General features: G+C 58.4%; 2 protein-coding genes across 6 annotated transcripts; one reads left to right on the forward strand and one right to left on the reverse strand.

Moving 5' to 3' along the window:
- Positions 1–164: 164 nt before the first annotated feature.
- On the forward strand, positions 165–4,306 carry LOC131672524 (uncharacterized). Of its 2 annotated transcripts, none has more exons than XM_058949796.1 (7): positions 165–893; positions 1,109–1,221; positions 1,278–1,499; positions 1,574–1,986; positions 2,060–2,360; positions 3,261–3,906; positions 3,977–4,306. In XM_058949796.1, the coding sequence occupies exons 1-7, from the start codon at positions 719–721 to the stop codon at positions 4,159–4,161; spliced, it is 2,055 nt and encodes a 684-aa protein (XP_058805779.1). In that variant the 5' UTR covers positions 165–718; the 3' UTR covers positions 4,162–4,306. The 2 variants fall into 2 exon arrangements, with proteins under 2 accessions (XP_058805779.1, XP_058805780.1); XM_058949797.1 differs by having other exon boundaries at positions 169–818.
- Positions 4,307–5,179: 873 nt separating this feature from the next.
- LOC131672523 (uncharacterized) lies at positions 5,180–16,580 on the reverse strand. 4 transcript variants are annotated; one of them, XM_058949795.1, is made up of 7 exons: positions 12,952–16,428; positions 10,490–12,417; positions 10,262–10,431; positions 9,814–10,033; positions 9,485–9,745; positions 9,192–9,413; positions 5,180–9,132 (listed from the first exon to the last, which is right to left on the reverse strand). In XM_058949795.1, the coding sequence occupies exons 2-7, from the start codon at positions 12,194–12,196 to the stop codon at positions 8,680–8,682; spliced, it is 3,033 nt and encodes a 1,010-aa protein (XP_058805778.1). In that variant the 5' UTR covers positions 12,197–12,417; positions 12,952–16,428; the 3' UTR covers positions 5,180–8,679. The 4 variants fall into 4 exon arrangements, with proteins under 4 accessions (XP_058805778.1, XP_058805777.1, XP_058805776.1 ...); XM_058949794.1 differs by having other exon boundaries at positions 10,250–10,431; XM_058949793.1 differs by lacking the exon at positions 12,952–16,428 and adding an exon at positions 16,441–16,580 and having other exon boundaries at positions 9,814–10,431.
- Positions 16,581–17,017: the final 437 nt, after the last annotated feature.

The raw sequence follows: 17,017 nt of genomic DNA on the forward strand, positions 1-17,017 counted from the left end.
GCGTAGCGTATGTCGTGCCCCCCCCCCCCCCCCTTGCATCCCAGTCTTTCCTCTCCGCGTTCGTCGCGCCAATTGCCGAAGTGCTTGCTTGACTCGATAATCGCGCGTTCAATAATACGCGGCGCTGTGCATCTATAGATAGCTACCCGGATGTGTTGCGCCCGAATTGGAAGAGCGCAGATGGACAGCGGTTCAAAGTTCAGTTCGCCGAGACCTCATAATACCTTTGGCCGAAACGACGACGCCGGGCGCGAGCGGAACAACTGTTTTCGAGGGACCAGTGGAATACGACAGTCGTCGTAACGACATACGGAGATAGCGAAGCGCGCCGGTCGACGCGACTCGGCGACGAGCAGGGCGCTCCCGCTTCGGGGCAGTTCGAGAGGCAGCGGCTCGCGGCGTGTTTGCGCGCACAGCCGCGATCCGCGAGCACGAAAGGTGAGCCGATAAGGAGCGCGCGCGCACGGGCGAGGCGCGATCGTTGTCTCGAGCGGACAGCCGCGTCGATCCACGAGCGGCGTATTGGCGCTCGCGGCGAGCGCGATAAGGGAGCGTTATAAAGTGCAGGCGGGTCAAGGGTCGCTGTTATCGGCGCTGCCGCGGCGCTCGGCGACTTGCAGCGCTCTCAGTGTCGGCCCGAGAGCCGCGGAGCTCTGCGTCCAGTTGTTGCGGGCGCGCGCGCGACACACGCAGCCTGCGCGGTAAATGCCGCTGGAGGATGGCGGGGACGCTGCTCGGCCTGAGCCGCATCGTCGACCCACTCGTGGCCGTGGTCGCCGCCGCCGTGCTCCTGCCGACCCTGCTGCTCGGCTACCCAAGTACGTCTCTGCGTTCGTGGTTTGTTTGGCCGTCTCGCTATCTCGACGGGGCCGCGGAGCCGCGCCGAGCGCAAGGTACCGCGACGCAATTGCGCGTTATCGGCCGGACGAGACGCTGGGTGCAACGACGGAGATAACGTCGGCCTGCGCGCACGGCTCGGCCGACGGCCCCCTCGTCGTCGCCGGTCCGTCCCGCCCGCCGGTGCCCGCCGGCGGCCCGCGCGGCACACAGCGGCGGGCGGGACGGGGCCGTGCGGCGCGCGTGACCCTGTGCGTTGTCGCGCCCCCAGTCTGCCGCTACTCGCGGAGATGCCTGCTGCGGTTCGTCCAGTGGAAGTACCCGTACTGCCGCGTGGTGGAGGAGAGCAGCACGCGGAGCATCCTGGACCAGGGCAAGAATCAGGTAGGTGAGCGCCGGTCGAGGACGCGCGGCGGCTGATCGCGTGCTGCTCGGCGCAGGGCATCTACACGCTGCTGGTGGAGTGGCCGTCGCTGTCGACGGACCGGCTGCGGGCGCACCTGGGCCGGCTGGCCTCGGCCAAGCCGCTGCTGCGCCACGCGCTCACCACCAAGTGCTGCCTGTACGCCTGGGAGCGGCTGGATGAGTTCAGCGTGGACGACCACCTGCTGGTGTCGCCGGCGTCGTTCAAGGGCCGGCCCATCAGCGAGGCCAACGTGCAGGTCGTGGCAGCCGCGCCTGGCGCTCGCCGACCGCCCGCGCCAGCTCCGCCTCCTCTCACGCGCTCTGCTTGCAGGACTACGTGAGCGACGTGACGTCCAAGTACCTCGCGGGCGCGCTCTCGCCCTGGCAGGTGCACCTCATCGGTCAGCAGTCGCGCTACGTGCTCGTGCGCGCGCACCACCTGCTGCTGCGCCAGGAGCAGCTGGCCCCGGGCGACTTCCTGCCGCTGGAGCGCTCCAGCTGGCCGGCCGCGGCGGCGGCGCGCGACGCCGCCGACTCGCCCTTCGCCAACCTGTACGCCGAGCCGTCGGCGCTGCCCAGGCTGCACCAGCAGCTCACCGAGAGCTTCAGCAACGTGTGGAACGAGTTCCTCTGCAACAACGACCCCACCGAGCGCCCCGAGATACTCAAGAAGCGGACCAGTCTCTGGCAGTGCGCCAAGATCTGGATCATCGTCTGCTTCTGCTTCGTCAAGGAGCTGCGCAGGTAAGTGCCGCCGAGCGCCCCTCCCCCCCGGCTCCTCAAACCCCGATAACCGCCCGTCGCGCTCGGTTCGCAGGCAGCGCGCGCGCAACGAGGCCCCGGGCCTCGGCGATCTGTGGCCGGCGTTCGCGCGCGAGGCGCGCAAGCGCAGCCTCAGCTGGTCGCTACTGGTCCAGGCCTCGATCAACCTGCTCAATCCGGCCGAGATGCTGAGGACCGGGGCCGCCTGGCTCTGGTATCTGGCCGTCGTGGCCACGCTGAAGACGCCCATTCTGCTCTGGCGGGAGATCCGCGCCGCCAGTCTCCTCAACGAGCACCATTACTATCCCGACAGCCTCGTCTCCATTCTGTCCTGCTACCTGCCGCTGATATTCAGGGTGAGTCTGCCGTTTCCGTCGTCGCTTTCCAGCAGCCGAATCACGGAAGCAGCGAACGGAGGCTGGCTTAGAAGCGCGTACCGTGTCTTGTAAACGATACGGATAACGCGGACTCGACGACGATTCGTCGTTTTGAACGCGGGTACGAAGTATCGCGATCTAATATCGCGCTGCACGAGCTCCAAAGAGCACGAGAACTGACGAGCCAGCGTTTGCGCCTTAAAAGTGATCCTCTTTTACGAACGGCGGCGCCGAGAGCGTCCATTTTATCTTCGTTTTCCACGCCCACCTTCCGGCGCTTCAATGACGCATTTGCCTGCCATCGCACAACGCGTCGTTCGCTGAACTTAGCGTGCCCTCAGTTTTGCCACAATAGTTGAGACGAAGCGTTTCTCGAACAGCGGGCGTCAGTCACACGCACTTGGCCGAAATGCTTTTTTTTCTTTCGGACGACCGGCGCACGTGGACGGCTGAAAGTAGCGCCAAGCCATCGCCCGCTTCCGAATGGTGGCTCGTATTCACGCTGCATCTCTCGGTGCATCGAGATGGACTCGGTGTAAGAGGGCAGGACTGATCGATCGCACGCGCGTAGTCCGAATCATAGCTGCCGAATTGCCATCTTGTTTCGATGCTGTCGAAAGTTGCAGAAAGAGCTTCGAGGTTGATTATTATCGCATTGTCAAGTGCACGTGTCGAGCGTCGGCTGTTCGTCGGTGCCTCGCGAGGACAGCTTGCACGCGCAGAACCGCGGCCCCCCCGCCCCCCAAGCATCGCCGGGCCACGGCCTTCGCGAACGAAAGCCGCTCTCGCGCCGCGAGTAAACGCGCGACGAGGTAAACAGAACGGGGGACGGCCGCGGGAGAGCGACGCGAAAACAAAGACCGAGCATCGGGCCCGCAGGCGAGCCTGGAGGCGCTGTCCATCCTGGCCATCGCCGCGGGCGCGCCGCTGGCCATCATGGAGGAGCTGCTGCGCGGGCGGGGCAGCGACGAGCTGCGCGCCGTGTCGCAGAGCGGCCGCAAGGTGGTCGCCTGGTCGGAGGAGATCGAGGTGGGCCTGCTGCAGCGCATCGCGGCGGTGAGCGGCGCGGCCGACGCGGAGATCCTGCTCGCCGCCGCCGTGGACTCGCTGAAGGAGTACTTCCGTTGCGCGGCGCGGCCGCTGCCCGCCGAGCTGCTGGCCACGGCCAAGTTCCGCAGCCAGCGCTCGCTGTACGCGGCCGGCCGCGAGCCCGGCGCCGGCGGCCTGCTCTGCCTGGCGCTGCCCACGCGCGCGCCCCTCCTCGACGACGACCCCGTGGAGATGCTGCAGGCGGTGCAGAGCCGCGTGCGCGAGGCGCGCCGCCGCCAGCGCGCCATCTACGCCGTGACCGCGGCCGAGGCCTCCTCGGGCCTGCTCACCCGCTGCCTGCCCTCGGTGCTGCTCAAGCTCGCGCTCAACCACCTGAGCCGGCGCTACTCGCTCGCCATCACCCACGTGGACGGCCAGCTGCCCGTGGACGGGCTGCGCTCGGCGGTCTTCTGGCGGCCGCCCCAGGGCAACTGCAGTGAGTGCACGGCGCGCGCCGCCCGCCCGGCCGCGCTCTCGCCCGCGCTCTAGCCCGCGCTGTGTTGCAGGCCTCTCCATGACGCTGCACCGCCACGCCGAGGTGGTGCGCCTCGGCGTCATGGCCGACGCGATGCTGGGCCCGCAGCACGCGGCCATCGCGCGCAGCTTCCCGCGCAGCCTCGACAAGCTGGCCAAGACCCTGGGCGTGCCCGGCTGCCCGTCCGGCGCCGACGCCGCCCAGCCCGCCCGCTGAGCTCGCCCCCGGGTTTACAGATTACCAGATTACACCGGGCCCGAGCCGCTTTCGCATTTTTCAGCAGCTTATTCCACGTGCATCCAGCAAGTCGTCTTTCGGATAAGGCTAGTGAAGATAACAATTTAATATAGAACCTTACTGTTATTTAATCCAGATGAATTTTTGCTTGTCAATGTTCGTGTCTTTTCATATTTTTCATGTAAATACAGCAATAAACGTTATAAACGTCGAAAAATGCCGAATCCCTCTCGTTACTTCTCAGTTGTTTATCCCTGTCCTTGACTGCTGTGGCATGAAAATATCGCAACTGGACTTGTTGCCTAGCCTTTCGATTCGCCCCTCGAACACATTCACGTTGGCATTTCGACAAGTTTGCGAAAGAAATCCTAAATAATTCCTCTGCTGTTGCTCAAGACAGCAATATTTACTTCAGTCTCGCGAACGGAAGTCCGATTAGCGATTGGTTAGTCACACAATCGCCATAGCACAAATCCAAAACTTCACCTTGTATTTTCTCCATACGACTTTATTCGCACGAAGAAGCACGATGGGATTCAAATTTTGACGGATTTAATCACAACCTATGCAGAAGCTCTTGCATCCAGTTAAGGAAACGACAATGCCCACTAAAAATATATCGATTCGGATGTATTTCGATCGTTTACCGAATGTCTATGAGACGTATGATTGTCAATCTCACGAAAATATTCTCATTCTCATACATATTTTAATCGCTACGAAATTTTTCGATTGATCTCGCGGCAATTTGCGTTCCAAGCAGCAAGTTAGTTATTTTGTTGCATATTCGATCAGTAGTCTAGTTATCATCGCAGATAAGAAAAATAAAGACTAATCAGTGAAACGTCTACGTAAAAATAAATGTCATGCCGTTTCGATACGTTATGAAATACTTGTAGCAAGCGTTATTGCTATCTCGTTGCATCAGCCAAAAAAAAAAAAGAAGTTGTCGCGGTCGTAAAAGGGCGCTATATAATCAAATTAGAAAACTACGATGTTTGATAAGTGTATTATTATTACTTTTGTACAACATCGCAACGGAACGGTATTCACAAAACAAAGAAAAAAGAAAAAAGGAAATTTAATGACGTAATCCGACGCAAAGTAACGCGATCAGAAGTGACGGAATATTCTCAGCCGCAGAAAGAAAGGCATGTACGTAGCAGATAAAGTTCGTATGTACACGTATGTACATATATACAATGCGACGAGTCTTGCCGAGCGACAAAAATAATCAATTGAACACTCTGCAGGTGTGTATTTTTGTTCATCGTTTAGCTTTAATAACCATCCTTAAAGTTAATTTGTTTAAATACATTCTTGGGAAAACATGTCGAAGGCCAGTCGACGGATCGCCTCTCTACGACGCATAATTACATCACATGATTTAAGTTGTTCTCGCGCACTCGCGCTTGCCAGTCCGGATTACCCGTGAAATTGTCGCTAGATCGTAAGAACACTTGGAAACATTCAACATCGAAGTACAGAGAGGGGGAGGGGGGGGATGTTGGAATACACGCTCGTTAATATTTACATCAGACGTGAATACTTTCTAACGTTTAGAGTTACGCTATGTATTGCCATTTATTTACAAAAAATGCATTTGTTGTTGTTGCTGTCACTGCCCTGCCTTTTAGAAAAGACTCTCAGCCAGGTTTGATTGTTTGTCTCGTTTTCATCGCCAACCGGTCGCCCTAACTATATTCTAAGCAGTAGAAAACGATAAGTCGCACTTTTTTTCCTTTGTATAATCGATTACTTTTAGAATAAGCATATATAGACGTACGCTCGCTCGCGAAACCAATTTCACGCGAGCAAAAATGTTATCATTCGCATCTTCGTCTTTCGTGCCTGATTTCTCGCACACCGCTTCTCATCAAATAGTTGCAGCAGCGCATAACGTTATGAACAATTCGTAATGTATCGTGTATGTACAGGAAATTCGCATTTCTAACTTGTACTTCAAAGAGCCAAAAATCATCAAAAATTGCGTTTATACTACGAGTATACTTCCTTTTTTTTTGTCCTTTTTCGATCTGTTATTATAAATTAGACGTAGTATAAAACTCCTGCGTTGATTACGATAATTATCTAATCGTTATTCTTTGTATACATAGTTAGTTTTAATACCGTTGTAACATTGTATCATGCGTTTAAAAAGCCTCGATATAAGATCGACGAATATTCGTTCGAGGACTACCGGACGAAAATTAAAGTCACCGCACATTTGAATTTCGAAAATCATCTGGAATATCATCGTTGAAGCATAAAATATGCACTATCGCGATAGATGCAAGTTGTTTGAGCCATGGAAACAAGGGAGTAACAAATTACTTTCTTCTACTGCTTTCATTTCTTTCCGTCTGCGTTAATTCTGCAGACTTATCTTTGCGTTATCTTAATCGTACAAGGAACTGATGCCACGAACAAAGTAATAATTAGCCTTACCCCAAAGTTTCAACGATCGACCAAACACGTATCAACGATTTTCAACTCGATCAACGTGTGCCCTAGGTATAACTTTGCTCATCGCTGAGTGCGCAAATTATACCTCAAATGGAAAGTGTGTAAGATCGTTTTGGTGAAAACAAATCTATTCACGTGGTTCATTCGCTTATGGCAATTGTAACAATACACTTCATCCTAGCGTCGCTGGAATAAAAAAAACAATTCTCTCTCACGCCGTACGAAACGATCAACTCTCAACGTGCACGCAAGTAATCAACAAGGCAATACTAAGCTCGAAAGCAAAGTAAAAACACAGGCGCAAAAGATCTTTTCAACAAAATCGCAATCTCAGACTCGTATAACAGAGGACCTGAGATCGGTCGTAGTGTATACAAACTTAACGGAGACAGCGCGCGCAACGCAAAGAGATCGGGCGTCCTAAAAAAAAAATCAACGTTATTGTACAAGCACGGTTTTTGTTTTTTACCCCCAGAATTTCCGAAACGGGGATCGTTTCCGCGGCTTCGCCGATCCAAGGTCACTCGAACGTCCTTTTTACTGGTATAAAGCGATCGGCGCGACGTAGTCTCGCTCGAAATCCCGGCAGTTACTGACCCACCTCCTCGCTTCGGAAATTCTCTGAAGACAACGAATAACAATAAAAGACACCCGCAATCTGCCTTCATGAATTGCAATCGCTTGGATATGATCGATCAATCCTCGACTAATTAAACAATTGGCTATCCGGGCAACTTTCTCATTTGAGTTTTTTACAATTGACTATATATAAGGTTATTTCTTTGCCCTACTCAAATAGCGACTGCGCGCAGCACTATTCTACGTGTGCGCGAAGCTTCACGAGGAGGAAGGTAAAAAAGTAACGGTTTATCACACAGCGCTTTCTCTTTTCTTGAATTCAGTTCCGACGTTTACTGTTGCGAGGATATATTTGATTTTCGTATAATCAAAGGAAAACTGTGCCCTCGAAAGAAATCTCTTTTCTAAGAGACAAAAATGCTCACGTAATTTTAACTTGCCGTTAGAAGTCGACGAAAAATCTCATAGAGGTAAAGTATTACAAAACTAATGTTCTTCTTGCTATGTCCCGTGATTAAGTTAGAAAATGACGAGAATGCTCATGACAAACGCGCTTGTTTACCTGGTCGTTTTTTCATTTATAAAGTCACTTAAAATATTCCAGTACTTTGATTTAAGTAAACATTTATGAAATATTACAAAAGGACGTATATTACAGTTCTTCGAAGTTACGAGTGACTATCCAACATTCGCTACTGATTGTTACTAGATTTGCTCATTTGAAAATGGCCTTTTTCTCATTATTTTTGCTCTGCGAAAAAAAATAACAATCGATCCATAAATCTGGAATACGCTATGCAAGCGTTTACTTTGATATCGTACTCGAACAATCAACGCGCACAATATTAGTGTTTGACGAGGATTCGCGTTTTCGCGACGTCATCGAGAGAAATAAAAAGAAAGTAAATCCGTCAAACCGCTGCACGCGTTTGTCGTAAAAATCATACATCGAGGAGAAGAAGAAAGCCGGCCGTTGACAAAGAAAAATGCTCGGTACGAGAGATTCCTACTTATAAAAATCGATCCAGTACGCGTGTAAACGATCGTCGAAAAGCCGACGAAATTCTACACGTTGAATTGATAAAAAAGTGTAAGAAAATAATCCATTTTGTACCGTCGCTGCGCGAGAAGCCTCATTCAAAATGGAAGACCGTCGCGCTGCTCTTGCCCGCGGTCCAGTCGAGCAAACACATTTGTCCAGCGTAGAAAAGTCGATCGACTCGGGCACGCTTGCTTTCCATTTTCAATTGACGGGCCGTGTAACGCGTCGCTAAACTCTAACGGCTCCCTATGTACACGCGCGCTGCACTACAGAGCTGCGTCGAAACTGCGCGTACGGCAAAACGAAAAAGTGAAGAGCGCCGATCGCGCATTGCGAAGGGCGCGCCTTGGCGCAAGAGCGAGCGACGAAGCAGCGGCGAGGCGGCGAGGCGGCGAGGCGGCTGGACTCGCTCAAGCCAGGCACTCGCGCTCCCTTTCGGTTTCCACGGGACCGCTGCCCCAGATCTTCTTGTTCTTGGTGTAGGGGATAATTCCCATGAGCAGTCCGGAGACGATGATCCAGGCGCCGGCCATGAAGAACGACAGGTCCCATCTGTTGGTCAAGTCGAAGATGAGTCCGGCGAGCGGCGGTCCGAGCAGATTGCCGATGCCCTGGCAGAGCAGGCTGAGGCCGTAGGCAGTGGTGAACCGCTCCAGGGGGATGATCTCCACGAGGATCACCGGGGTGAAGCTGAAGTTGCTGGCGAAGAAGAGGCCGAAGCAGCAGCAGGTGACGCCCAGCAGGACGTCGTTGTGGACGAAGATGGGCATGAGGATGACGGATATGCCGCAGGCGATCAGGCACCAGGTATAGGTCTTGGTCACGTTCATCCAGGGCTGGTCGCCCGCCCAGCCGAGGCCGATCTGCAACCGAGATTAGCGCTGGAGCCAAGCACTCGAAGCCTCGGGGCGCCGATGCTCACCATTCCGATCGTGTTGGTGATGCCGATCCAGCTGAGCAGATTCGCGGCCTTGGCCTCGCTGTAGTCGAAGCCGCGCAGATACTCGGCCAGGTAGAAGTAAGGCACGATGAACCAGGTGAAGAGCAGGATCGTGGAGAGCGACAGCAGCAGGAAGTGCAGCTCCGAGAACATGGAGAAGTCCATCATGCCTTTGAGCAGGTCCAGCAGCTCGCTGTACCACTTCTGCGAACGGGCGCGAGCGAGCGGTCAGTGGGCGCGGCGACGGCGGCGGCGGCGGGCGCGCGGCTCCTCACCTCCTCGTTCTCCTTGGCCAGCGTGGTCATGCTGTTCCTGTAGATGTTGGGGCAGCTGCTGGCGCGCAGCCGGTACTTGTGCAGGTTGAGCACGGCGCCGCGGTACATGACCGAGTTGCGGTGCACGCGTATGTCCTTGAAGTAGTGCGTGTTGGTGCTGAACTGGCGGCGCAGCCAGGGCAGCGAGTCCGTGCGCACGACGCCCGGCATGCAGCCCGGCAGGTGGTGCCTCGAGCCGCCGCGCTTCTCCGCCTCGGCGATCTGCAGCAGCAGCAGCGGCGGCGGCGCATTGTAGCAGCTCGGCGCTCGAGGCTTCGCGATCGACTCACGGCTTGGGCGACTTCTCGGGCGAGCAGCGGGTTGGTCTCCTCCAGGTCCTTCCTCGACATGCGCCTGGCGGCCAGCACCTTGGTCGACGCGTGCGTGGAGCCGGGCCGCGACGACTGCGTCTTCTTGCCGGCTTTCTCCCTCTCCCTGTCCTTGTCCCTGTTCCTGTCCTTGTCCCTGTCCTTGTCCTTGTCCTTGTCCTTGTCCTTGGCCTGCTTCAGCCTGCAATCGGCCGGTTCGCGCCGGCGTGTTTTACGAGGCACGTGCTTGCGCGACACGACACCAAACAACGCGAGCGCGCACGCGAACGAGCCTCGTGCTCCGCGGTCCGGACGCAAAGCTGGAAAACTAGGGGCGAGGGTGTTCGGTGCGTGGCATGCGAGGGCGACCGAGTGCGGAAAGCGGAAATAACAAGTGTGCAGGTTGCAGATATCAGACCAGTCCTGTAACCTCATCGACATGGTGACGCCGCTCCTGCTGTTGATGTCGCCGTTGGAGCCGAGGGCGTCGAGCTTCTTGTCGGAGGCGCTTCGGCAGAGCAGCAGGCTCGGGTAGTTCTCCAGGATGACGTTGTAGAGGCGCGAGTTGGACGACAGCGACTCCAGCACCTCCAGCGGCACCTTCCGAGGGCCAAACCGATCGTGAGAGCCTCGCGGGACGCGTGGCAGCACGACTCACCTTCTCGCTCTGCCTGACGAAGGTGGGCAGGTTGACGACGCTGCGGAAGGCCGGGTTGCCGTCGCCGGCGCTGCGCGTCTCGGTGCTGGTGCGCAGGCTCTGCAGCAGGTACTCGGGCGCGTGGCCGCTCTTCATCAGGCGGCGCAGCTCCTCCACGCCCGGGAACTCCTCGTCGGCCGGCGGGCTGCTCTGCGAGCGGCCGTCCTGGCTGCGGCTCGGCAGCGCCGCCTGCGACTTCTTGGGCGACAGCTGGGCCTGCTGCTTGCGCTGCTCGCGTATCCACCACTCGGGGTCGCGCATCACGCAGCCGCACACGATCATGTTGAAGAAGGTGCCGGAGAGCAGCAGCACGCAGCCGCGCCAGCCGTACTCGCTGATGAAGAAGGTGGTCATGGGCGCGTAGACGAAGGTGCCGATGCCGGTGCCGCAGGCGCCCAGGCCCACGGCCAGCGTGCGCTTCTTGTCGAACCAGAACGCGATGCTCACGACCGCGGTGACGTAGCACAGACCCAGGCCCAGGCCGGCCAGCACGCCGAAGGTCAGGTACATTACCCCGATGCTGTGCACGTAGCTGCTCAGCACGAAGCCCGCGCCGCTGATGGCGCCGCCGGCGATGGTCATCTTGCGGCAGCCGTAGCGGTCCACCAGCGCCGACATCACCGGCCCCGAGAGCAGCGGCACCGCCATGAACAGCGAGCCGATCCACGAGGTGGTGGACTTGGACGCCTCGAACTCGTGCAGGAACTCGCTGTACAGCAGGCCGAAGCTGAACGACACGCCGTCGGCGATCATGGAGATGACCAGCGAGGAGACCACCACCACCCAGCCCCAGCCGCCGTCCGGGATGCGGGGCTTGCCGCCGGCGCGGCCGCCCGCCTCGCCGCCGTCGTCCTCGCCGTCCTCGTCGTCCTCGTCGTAGATCTCCAGCATGGTGCTCGAGCCGTCTATCGAGTCGCGCTCGCGCGGTTCCTTCTCCTGGTAGCCGGGCAACGAGCTGGTCTCCGTCTCGGAGTACTTGCGCCGCACGAGGATGCCCGCGGCCCGGGCCGCGCGGGGGCTCGAGGCCGCCGAGCGCACCGGCTCGTCGTCGGGGCCGGGGTCGGAGGCGCTCGCGAGCGACAGGTCGGCCTCGGCCGAGAGCAGCTCGGCCGCGCGCTCGTCCGCCGCGCTGCTCAGCCTGCCCGTGTCCTCGTCCGCGTCGTCGTTGTCGTCGTCGTCGTCGTTGTCGTTGTTGTGGTCGTCGTCGTCGTCGTCCTCCTCCTCCTCCTCCTCCTCCTCCTCCTCCTCCTCCTCCTCGTCGTCTTCGTCGTCTTCGTCGTTGTCGTCGTTGTTCTCGTCCTCGTCGTCTTCGCCGCCGCCGCCACCGCCGCCGCCGCCGCCACCGCTGCAGCCGAGGCCCGAGCTCTCCGAGGACTCGTTCGCCGGGACGGCCGGGCGCTCGGGGGAGCCCGGCAGCGGGCTCAAGCTGGCGCCGCGCCAGCCTGCCGCCGGGCCCCGCCTCGTGGCGTCCTCCACGAAGCGCTGATAGTTGCTGTTGTCCTTCTTGGCGTAGAGGCCCTCCTTGCGGCCGGCCGGCTGCTGCAGCTGCTGCTGCTGCTGCTGCGTCTGCTGCGCCGTCTCGGCGGCGGCGTTGTTGTTGGCCTGGTTCTTGGCACTGTCGTGCGCCAGCGGGTTGCGGTTGCGGTCGGCGGCCGTCTGGCCCGACATCGCCGCGCTTCTAGATGTAGGTGTTGCTGGTGGTCGAGCGTTGGATGAGCGACCAGCGCCTGGGCCAGCCCTTCAGGCCTTCGATCTCGCCGGGTGAGCCTGCGGGGTTGCCGCGGCAAACGCCTACCATAGGGCCGGCGACTGGACCCGACCGCCGCGACGAGCCGATCTCCCGCGCCGCGCAACTGTTGCTCGCGTCGGCGCTGCTCGTCGATCCAATCCTGAAGAGCAAACACACGCGGAGCGCGTCGTGCTCGTTAGTGGCCGATCCTGTGGCTGCTTTCCGCGTGCTCGCGAGAACCATCTCCAATTCGCCGCCCTGACGTCCGCCTCGTCTTTCTCTCCGATACCCGACAAAATGCTCCATTCCAGCCAATTCCTTGCGTGAAGGCAGCGAATTCGAGACAGTTCCGTTTGCCGCTCGACTTAAACAGCGTCGATATTTCATGCACTAGAATTCGAATCGTTGTTTCGGACAGTAAGCAATACAAATAATTAAAAGCCTTCATTCTCTTTTCTAATGAAACATTACCTGCTACTAGCGTTTAATGCATTGAGTAATTAAAATGATTAGCGTGCAGTGCATAATTGAGTACCTACATCTGTAATATTAAATGATACGCCATGCCAAGTCCGCGGTCAAAGTTATCAATCTCAGCACTTCCAAAATGCTCTCCAAGATTGACAACCAAGATCGCGCGACATGAAAAATTAAACAAGTAAATAAAGAAAACCAAGCAAAACTAGTTACTCACCATCGGGGTAATGTTAAAGAACCACAACATTAACGGACGTACAGTCGTGCTTAGGTCTAGGAAAGTGCATGCGACACCTAGAATTGCGTTGCGAGCATTACGTTGCATTAAGATTATTACATCAAGTTCGGTATACGCAACAATACGTCAATCAAACATTAACAAACTGAAAGGAAAACTTGAGTTTGTTCTTATTTTTCGGTTCGACAAGAAGTGCGTGCGCTTCGTAAAAACGGAACTTTGTGTGCTGTAATAAAATCATAAATTCAAGGCTGAAAGAAAAGAGCGTGATAAGGTAAAAGACTACAAGGGTTACAACCTGTAAATAATACAACAAATTATACAAGCGTAGATAGTAAAACAAAATCAAAAGTGTAATTAATCGAGTATATCGTTAGTACTTTGCGAACATGAGTTCGTTAGTAGGGCCATTCGCGAGGAGACGAAATTTTCCGACTTGGCGTGTCTACGGTTAGCTGTTCGACGACGGAACTTGTGGGGGGCAAGCGATTCTCGCTTGGTCGAAATTATTCTAGAGCTCAGACGAGCAGCTCGGTCGGCAGATTGATTTACCGTGCGACGTGTTTACCGGGCGCCCGAGTGCGTCAGCGTCGCCCGAGCGCAGCGCACTTCTCCGCGCCGTATATCATCGCCAGGCCTTTCGTCATTTGGTTGGTTGGGCTTATCGGCCGACGCCCCGCGCGCGTCGCGTCTTCGCTCCTCTCGGCCGATTACCATCACGGAACTTCGGGGCGAGGTCGGGGCGGAAGCTTTGCGCCCCCCTCCCCCCGTCCCGGTACCGATCGGCGCTGGCCGCGACAAGCGCGAAAAGTCGCGCGACAACGAAACCGCCGAGCATTCGCTGACCGCGGACAGTGCACGCGACGCGCGCGATGGAGACGTAACCCGGATTCCGCCGCCTCGCGGCCCACGTTGCACCTACGTCATCGCGCGCGCCCGCGCGCGATTCAGGTTTGTGGTTCATCGATTCGCCGCCGCCGCTCGGCCGCCCACGAGAGTGATCCGCCCATTGATGCTGCCAGATCCGCGTGAAGGTTTCGTCGATTCATCGCGAGGACGCGCGCGACTGCGCCGCTGTCTCTCTCTCCCTCCCTCACCGAGGCGCCCGCCGTCCGCCCCGAAGGAGATCGCATTGATCGTTCGCGCGAAGGTCGAGGCTGCTGCTTTCGCCTCGCACGCAAATCGAAGGAGGTGGCGGGGAGGAAAGCTTTTCCGCGTTTCGCACGCTATACGAATCCGCAGAGAAGCACGCGCGCGATCCCCGCGAGCAAACGGCCCGTGCTCCCGGAAAGCTCGCAAGCTCGCCAAGCGCTCGGAATCGTGCGCGAAGAGAGCGACGGCGGGAGGGGGCGGGGGGGTTGCGTGCTTCTCGAAGTGGGACAACGCAGGGCGGCGGTGCCTCGACTACGTCATCGCCGGCCAGCGCTGCTGGCTGCTGGTGACGTGTGGCGATGCGCCCTCGCGTCGCCATGGCGACCGACCGCTCGATCCCGACACCGACGACGACGTCGAGGAATGGCCGTGTGTTATTGGCTTGGCGCCGGGGACCGGGAATGCCGATTTCGCGGTCGCGCCGCTCGGGACGAGGCTTCGCCTGCTCGACCGTATCGATTCGCCGAACTGCCGCTTAACGACGCGCTCAAGGTGACGAGCGCTTGTGCAACGGGCTCATCAACAGATAACGCGCGCTCGCGCGGACGGCCGCGCCGTGGCGTACAATCTGATCGCGTAATGTACGCGCGACGCGCGAGAAATGGTCCTTTTGATAAAGCCACGCGGCAGGCACGTCGGCCTCGGGACGCCGTGATTTATTGGGCCCCGCGACGAGCCGAAGAGGGAAAACCAGCTGCTACCGGCGCGTGTGACTTGCCGCTCCTCCAGCGCGGGTCAGGGACTTCCATTCGCTCGTCGGCTCACGGATCCAGCGAGCCGACGCTTCGCGTTATCGCGCGTGGAAAGTTTGTCGAGCGGCGGTCGGCTTTCCACCGTCGGCACTCGTCGTTCGAATGTCGAGACGGAAGCTCGGTTTGCGCCCCGCGTACGCCTCTGCCGAGTGCGAGAGCCGCGGGATGCCAAGTGACTCTGCCGAGCGCGCAAATTGATTCCGATAATGGCATAGCTGCCCTCTATTTATCACTCCTATGCGGCGAGCGCCAACGAGCTGCAATTTCCTGTCGAGCTCCACTACCAGCATCGTTCCTCTTTCGATATCACCTATATATATGTTGCCTCTAGCCGGGTCGCTCGATCGAAGCACGCGACGCGCGGCCGATCGGCTGGCGCCCGATAATAGGGGCGCGACAACACGGAGCCTCTCGCGAGCACTGACTGCGCCAACGACTCGGTCGATCGCTCCGTCGTCGGAAGCGCAGCGCCGGTACGCGAGCAGCGAGGGGCGGCCGATGAAAAGCACGCGACCTTGACTTCCCGAGTGCATCGTCGCCGCGTCCGCGTAGCTCGATGTCCTTTCGACTTTTTTCCCGATCGAATTTCCGCGAGTCTAGCCTCGAGCCCCGAAAAAATAAACAAACGAATCGCGACTTCCAGCCGCGGACTTGGTCGGGCGAGCATCGATTTTTCGAAATCGGAGCAGCGCAGCGCAAAAAAATGACCTCTCGCTAATAAGCCTCGCGTTCTAAAAATACCCGACAAACACGCGAAGTCGCCGAGAAAGAGAGAGAGAGAGAGCGAGGGTGGGAGAGCTGCTTTCACGTGACGTTCACTGCATTCACCGAACCCCTCCCGATGTCAAACACGTGTCTCGGCAGGCACGTGGCGAGCGACGAAAAAGGCCAAGAGGCAGCGGCCGCCGATCAAAGAGATTCGCCCCCGCGCGAGAGTGCGGGAAAAAGTAGGTCGCGTCGGCGGATGCGCGTGCACGGATCGGATCGCCCCTAAAAATACTACGGCCGAGGGTATAAATAGAGCCTGGAGCGAGAGGGAGAGAGAGAGAGAGCGAGGCACCAGCGCGACCTTGCCAGTGATCCCGCGGCCGCGCGATAATTAACGCGGGAGGACGAGTCGAGGATCGAGAAAGGTGTCAGCTCGTCGCGCACGTGCGCGCGCGCTTCCCTCCCTCTGGCGCCGCCGGGGAACAAGTTTCCACGTAAACAGGCTTCGGCCGTCTCGTGGAGCGTCGTCGGGAGCCAGTCGCGCGCCGCCTGATTCCTTCGCGCCCGGATCGCGAGCCACGGCGAGCTGCACTCTTCGTCGGCCCATGGGCGCGCGGAGCGACGACGGAGGGCGGAAAGACAGCGCCGCTCGAAAGTCCGCGACGCCGTCGAGCGGGCGGAGAGCGAGAGAGAGAGAGAGAGAGAGAGAGAGCACGTGTGCAGGAAACGCACGGGGCTCTGGTTCGCGCGAGGGTGTCGCGCAGCCAGCCAGAAATCAATACCCGTCGCGGGCTGGCCGTAACGCGCGCGCACGCAGTGGCGGCGGGAGGCGCCTCCGCCCGGCGCCTGTACTCACCGACGGCAGCGGGCCTCGATGGCAGCAGGGAGCAGCCTGGTCGCCGAACGATCACCGCTGGCGACGCGCTAAACTCTGACCGCGGACGCGGCGCGTTGCGATCGGCCGTGCGAGCGCTGTCGCTCGCGAAGCTCCGGCCGACGACTGGCGCTAGCCGCGGGGGCCACTGCGCCGCCTCGCTCGCGCCCACCTGCGCGCGCGCCGCCAGAGCGCACGCGCGCGGAAGAGCGCGGCCCCGACCGAAAGCTCGCCCACCGCCCGCGGGCCGACGGAGCCGCGAGTGCTGGTCCCGCCGCCGCCGCCTTCGCCGCGGCTTCCTCCCTTTGGCCGAGCGCCGCTCGCGGACGCCAACGTAGCTGCGAGTTACGCGAGTCCGGCGAGGCGAGCGCAAAAATGGATTCGAGACCGTTATTTGGGCTTTCCGCGCCCCGCGTCGGCGCCGCACTCGGAAGCTCGCTCGCGAGTCGCCGCGAGTAAGATTGACGAGCGCTATATTTAGCGCGCGCCTGGCGCGCCGAGAGAATCGAAAGTTTTGCCGAGCGCGTAACGTCGGCGGGACGACAGAGGGTGACGAATT

The sequence above is a fragment of the Phymastichus coffea genome, unplaced genomic scaffold, assembly GCF_024137745.1.
Source record: "Phymastichus coffea isolate CEN01 unplaced genomic scaffold, Cenicafe_Pcof_1.1 PCOF00152, whole genome shotgun sequence".
Lineage (NCBI taxonomy): Eukaryota > Metazoa > Arthropoda > Insecta > Hymenoptera > Eulophidae > Phymastichus > Phymastichus coffea.

Coding starts and splice junctions, on each gene's coding strand:
- LOC131672524 (XM_058949796.1), top strand. CDS start 719: ATGGCGGGGACGCTGCTCGGCCTGAGCCGCATCGTCGACCCACTCGTG. Junction 1,222..1,277: donor TGGACCAGGGCAAGAATCAG/GTAGGTGAGCGC, acceptor TGCTCGGCGCAG/GGCATCTACACGCTGCTGGT. Junction 3,907..3,976: donor GCCGCCCCAGGGCAACTGCA/GTGAGTGCACGG, acceptor GCTGTGTTGCAG/GCCTCTCCATGACGCTGCAC.
- LOC131672523 (XM_058949793.1), bottom strand. CDS start 12,196: ATGTCGGGCCAGACGGCCGCCGACCGCAACCGCAACCCGCTGGCGCAC. Junction 9,414..9,484: donor TGGCCAAGGAGAACGAGGAG/GTGAGGAGCCGC, acceptor GCCCGTTCGCAG/AAGTGGTACAGCGAGCTGCT. Junction 9,133..9,191: donor TCACCAACACGATCGGAATG/GTGAGCATCGGC, acceptor TCTCGGTTGCAG/ATCGGCCTCGGCTGGGCGGG.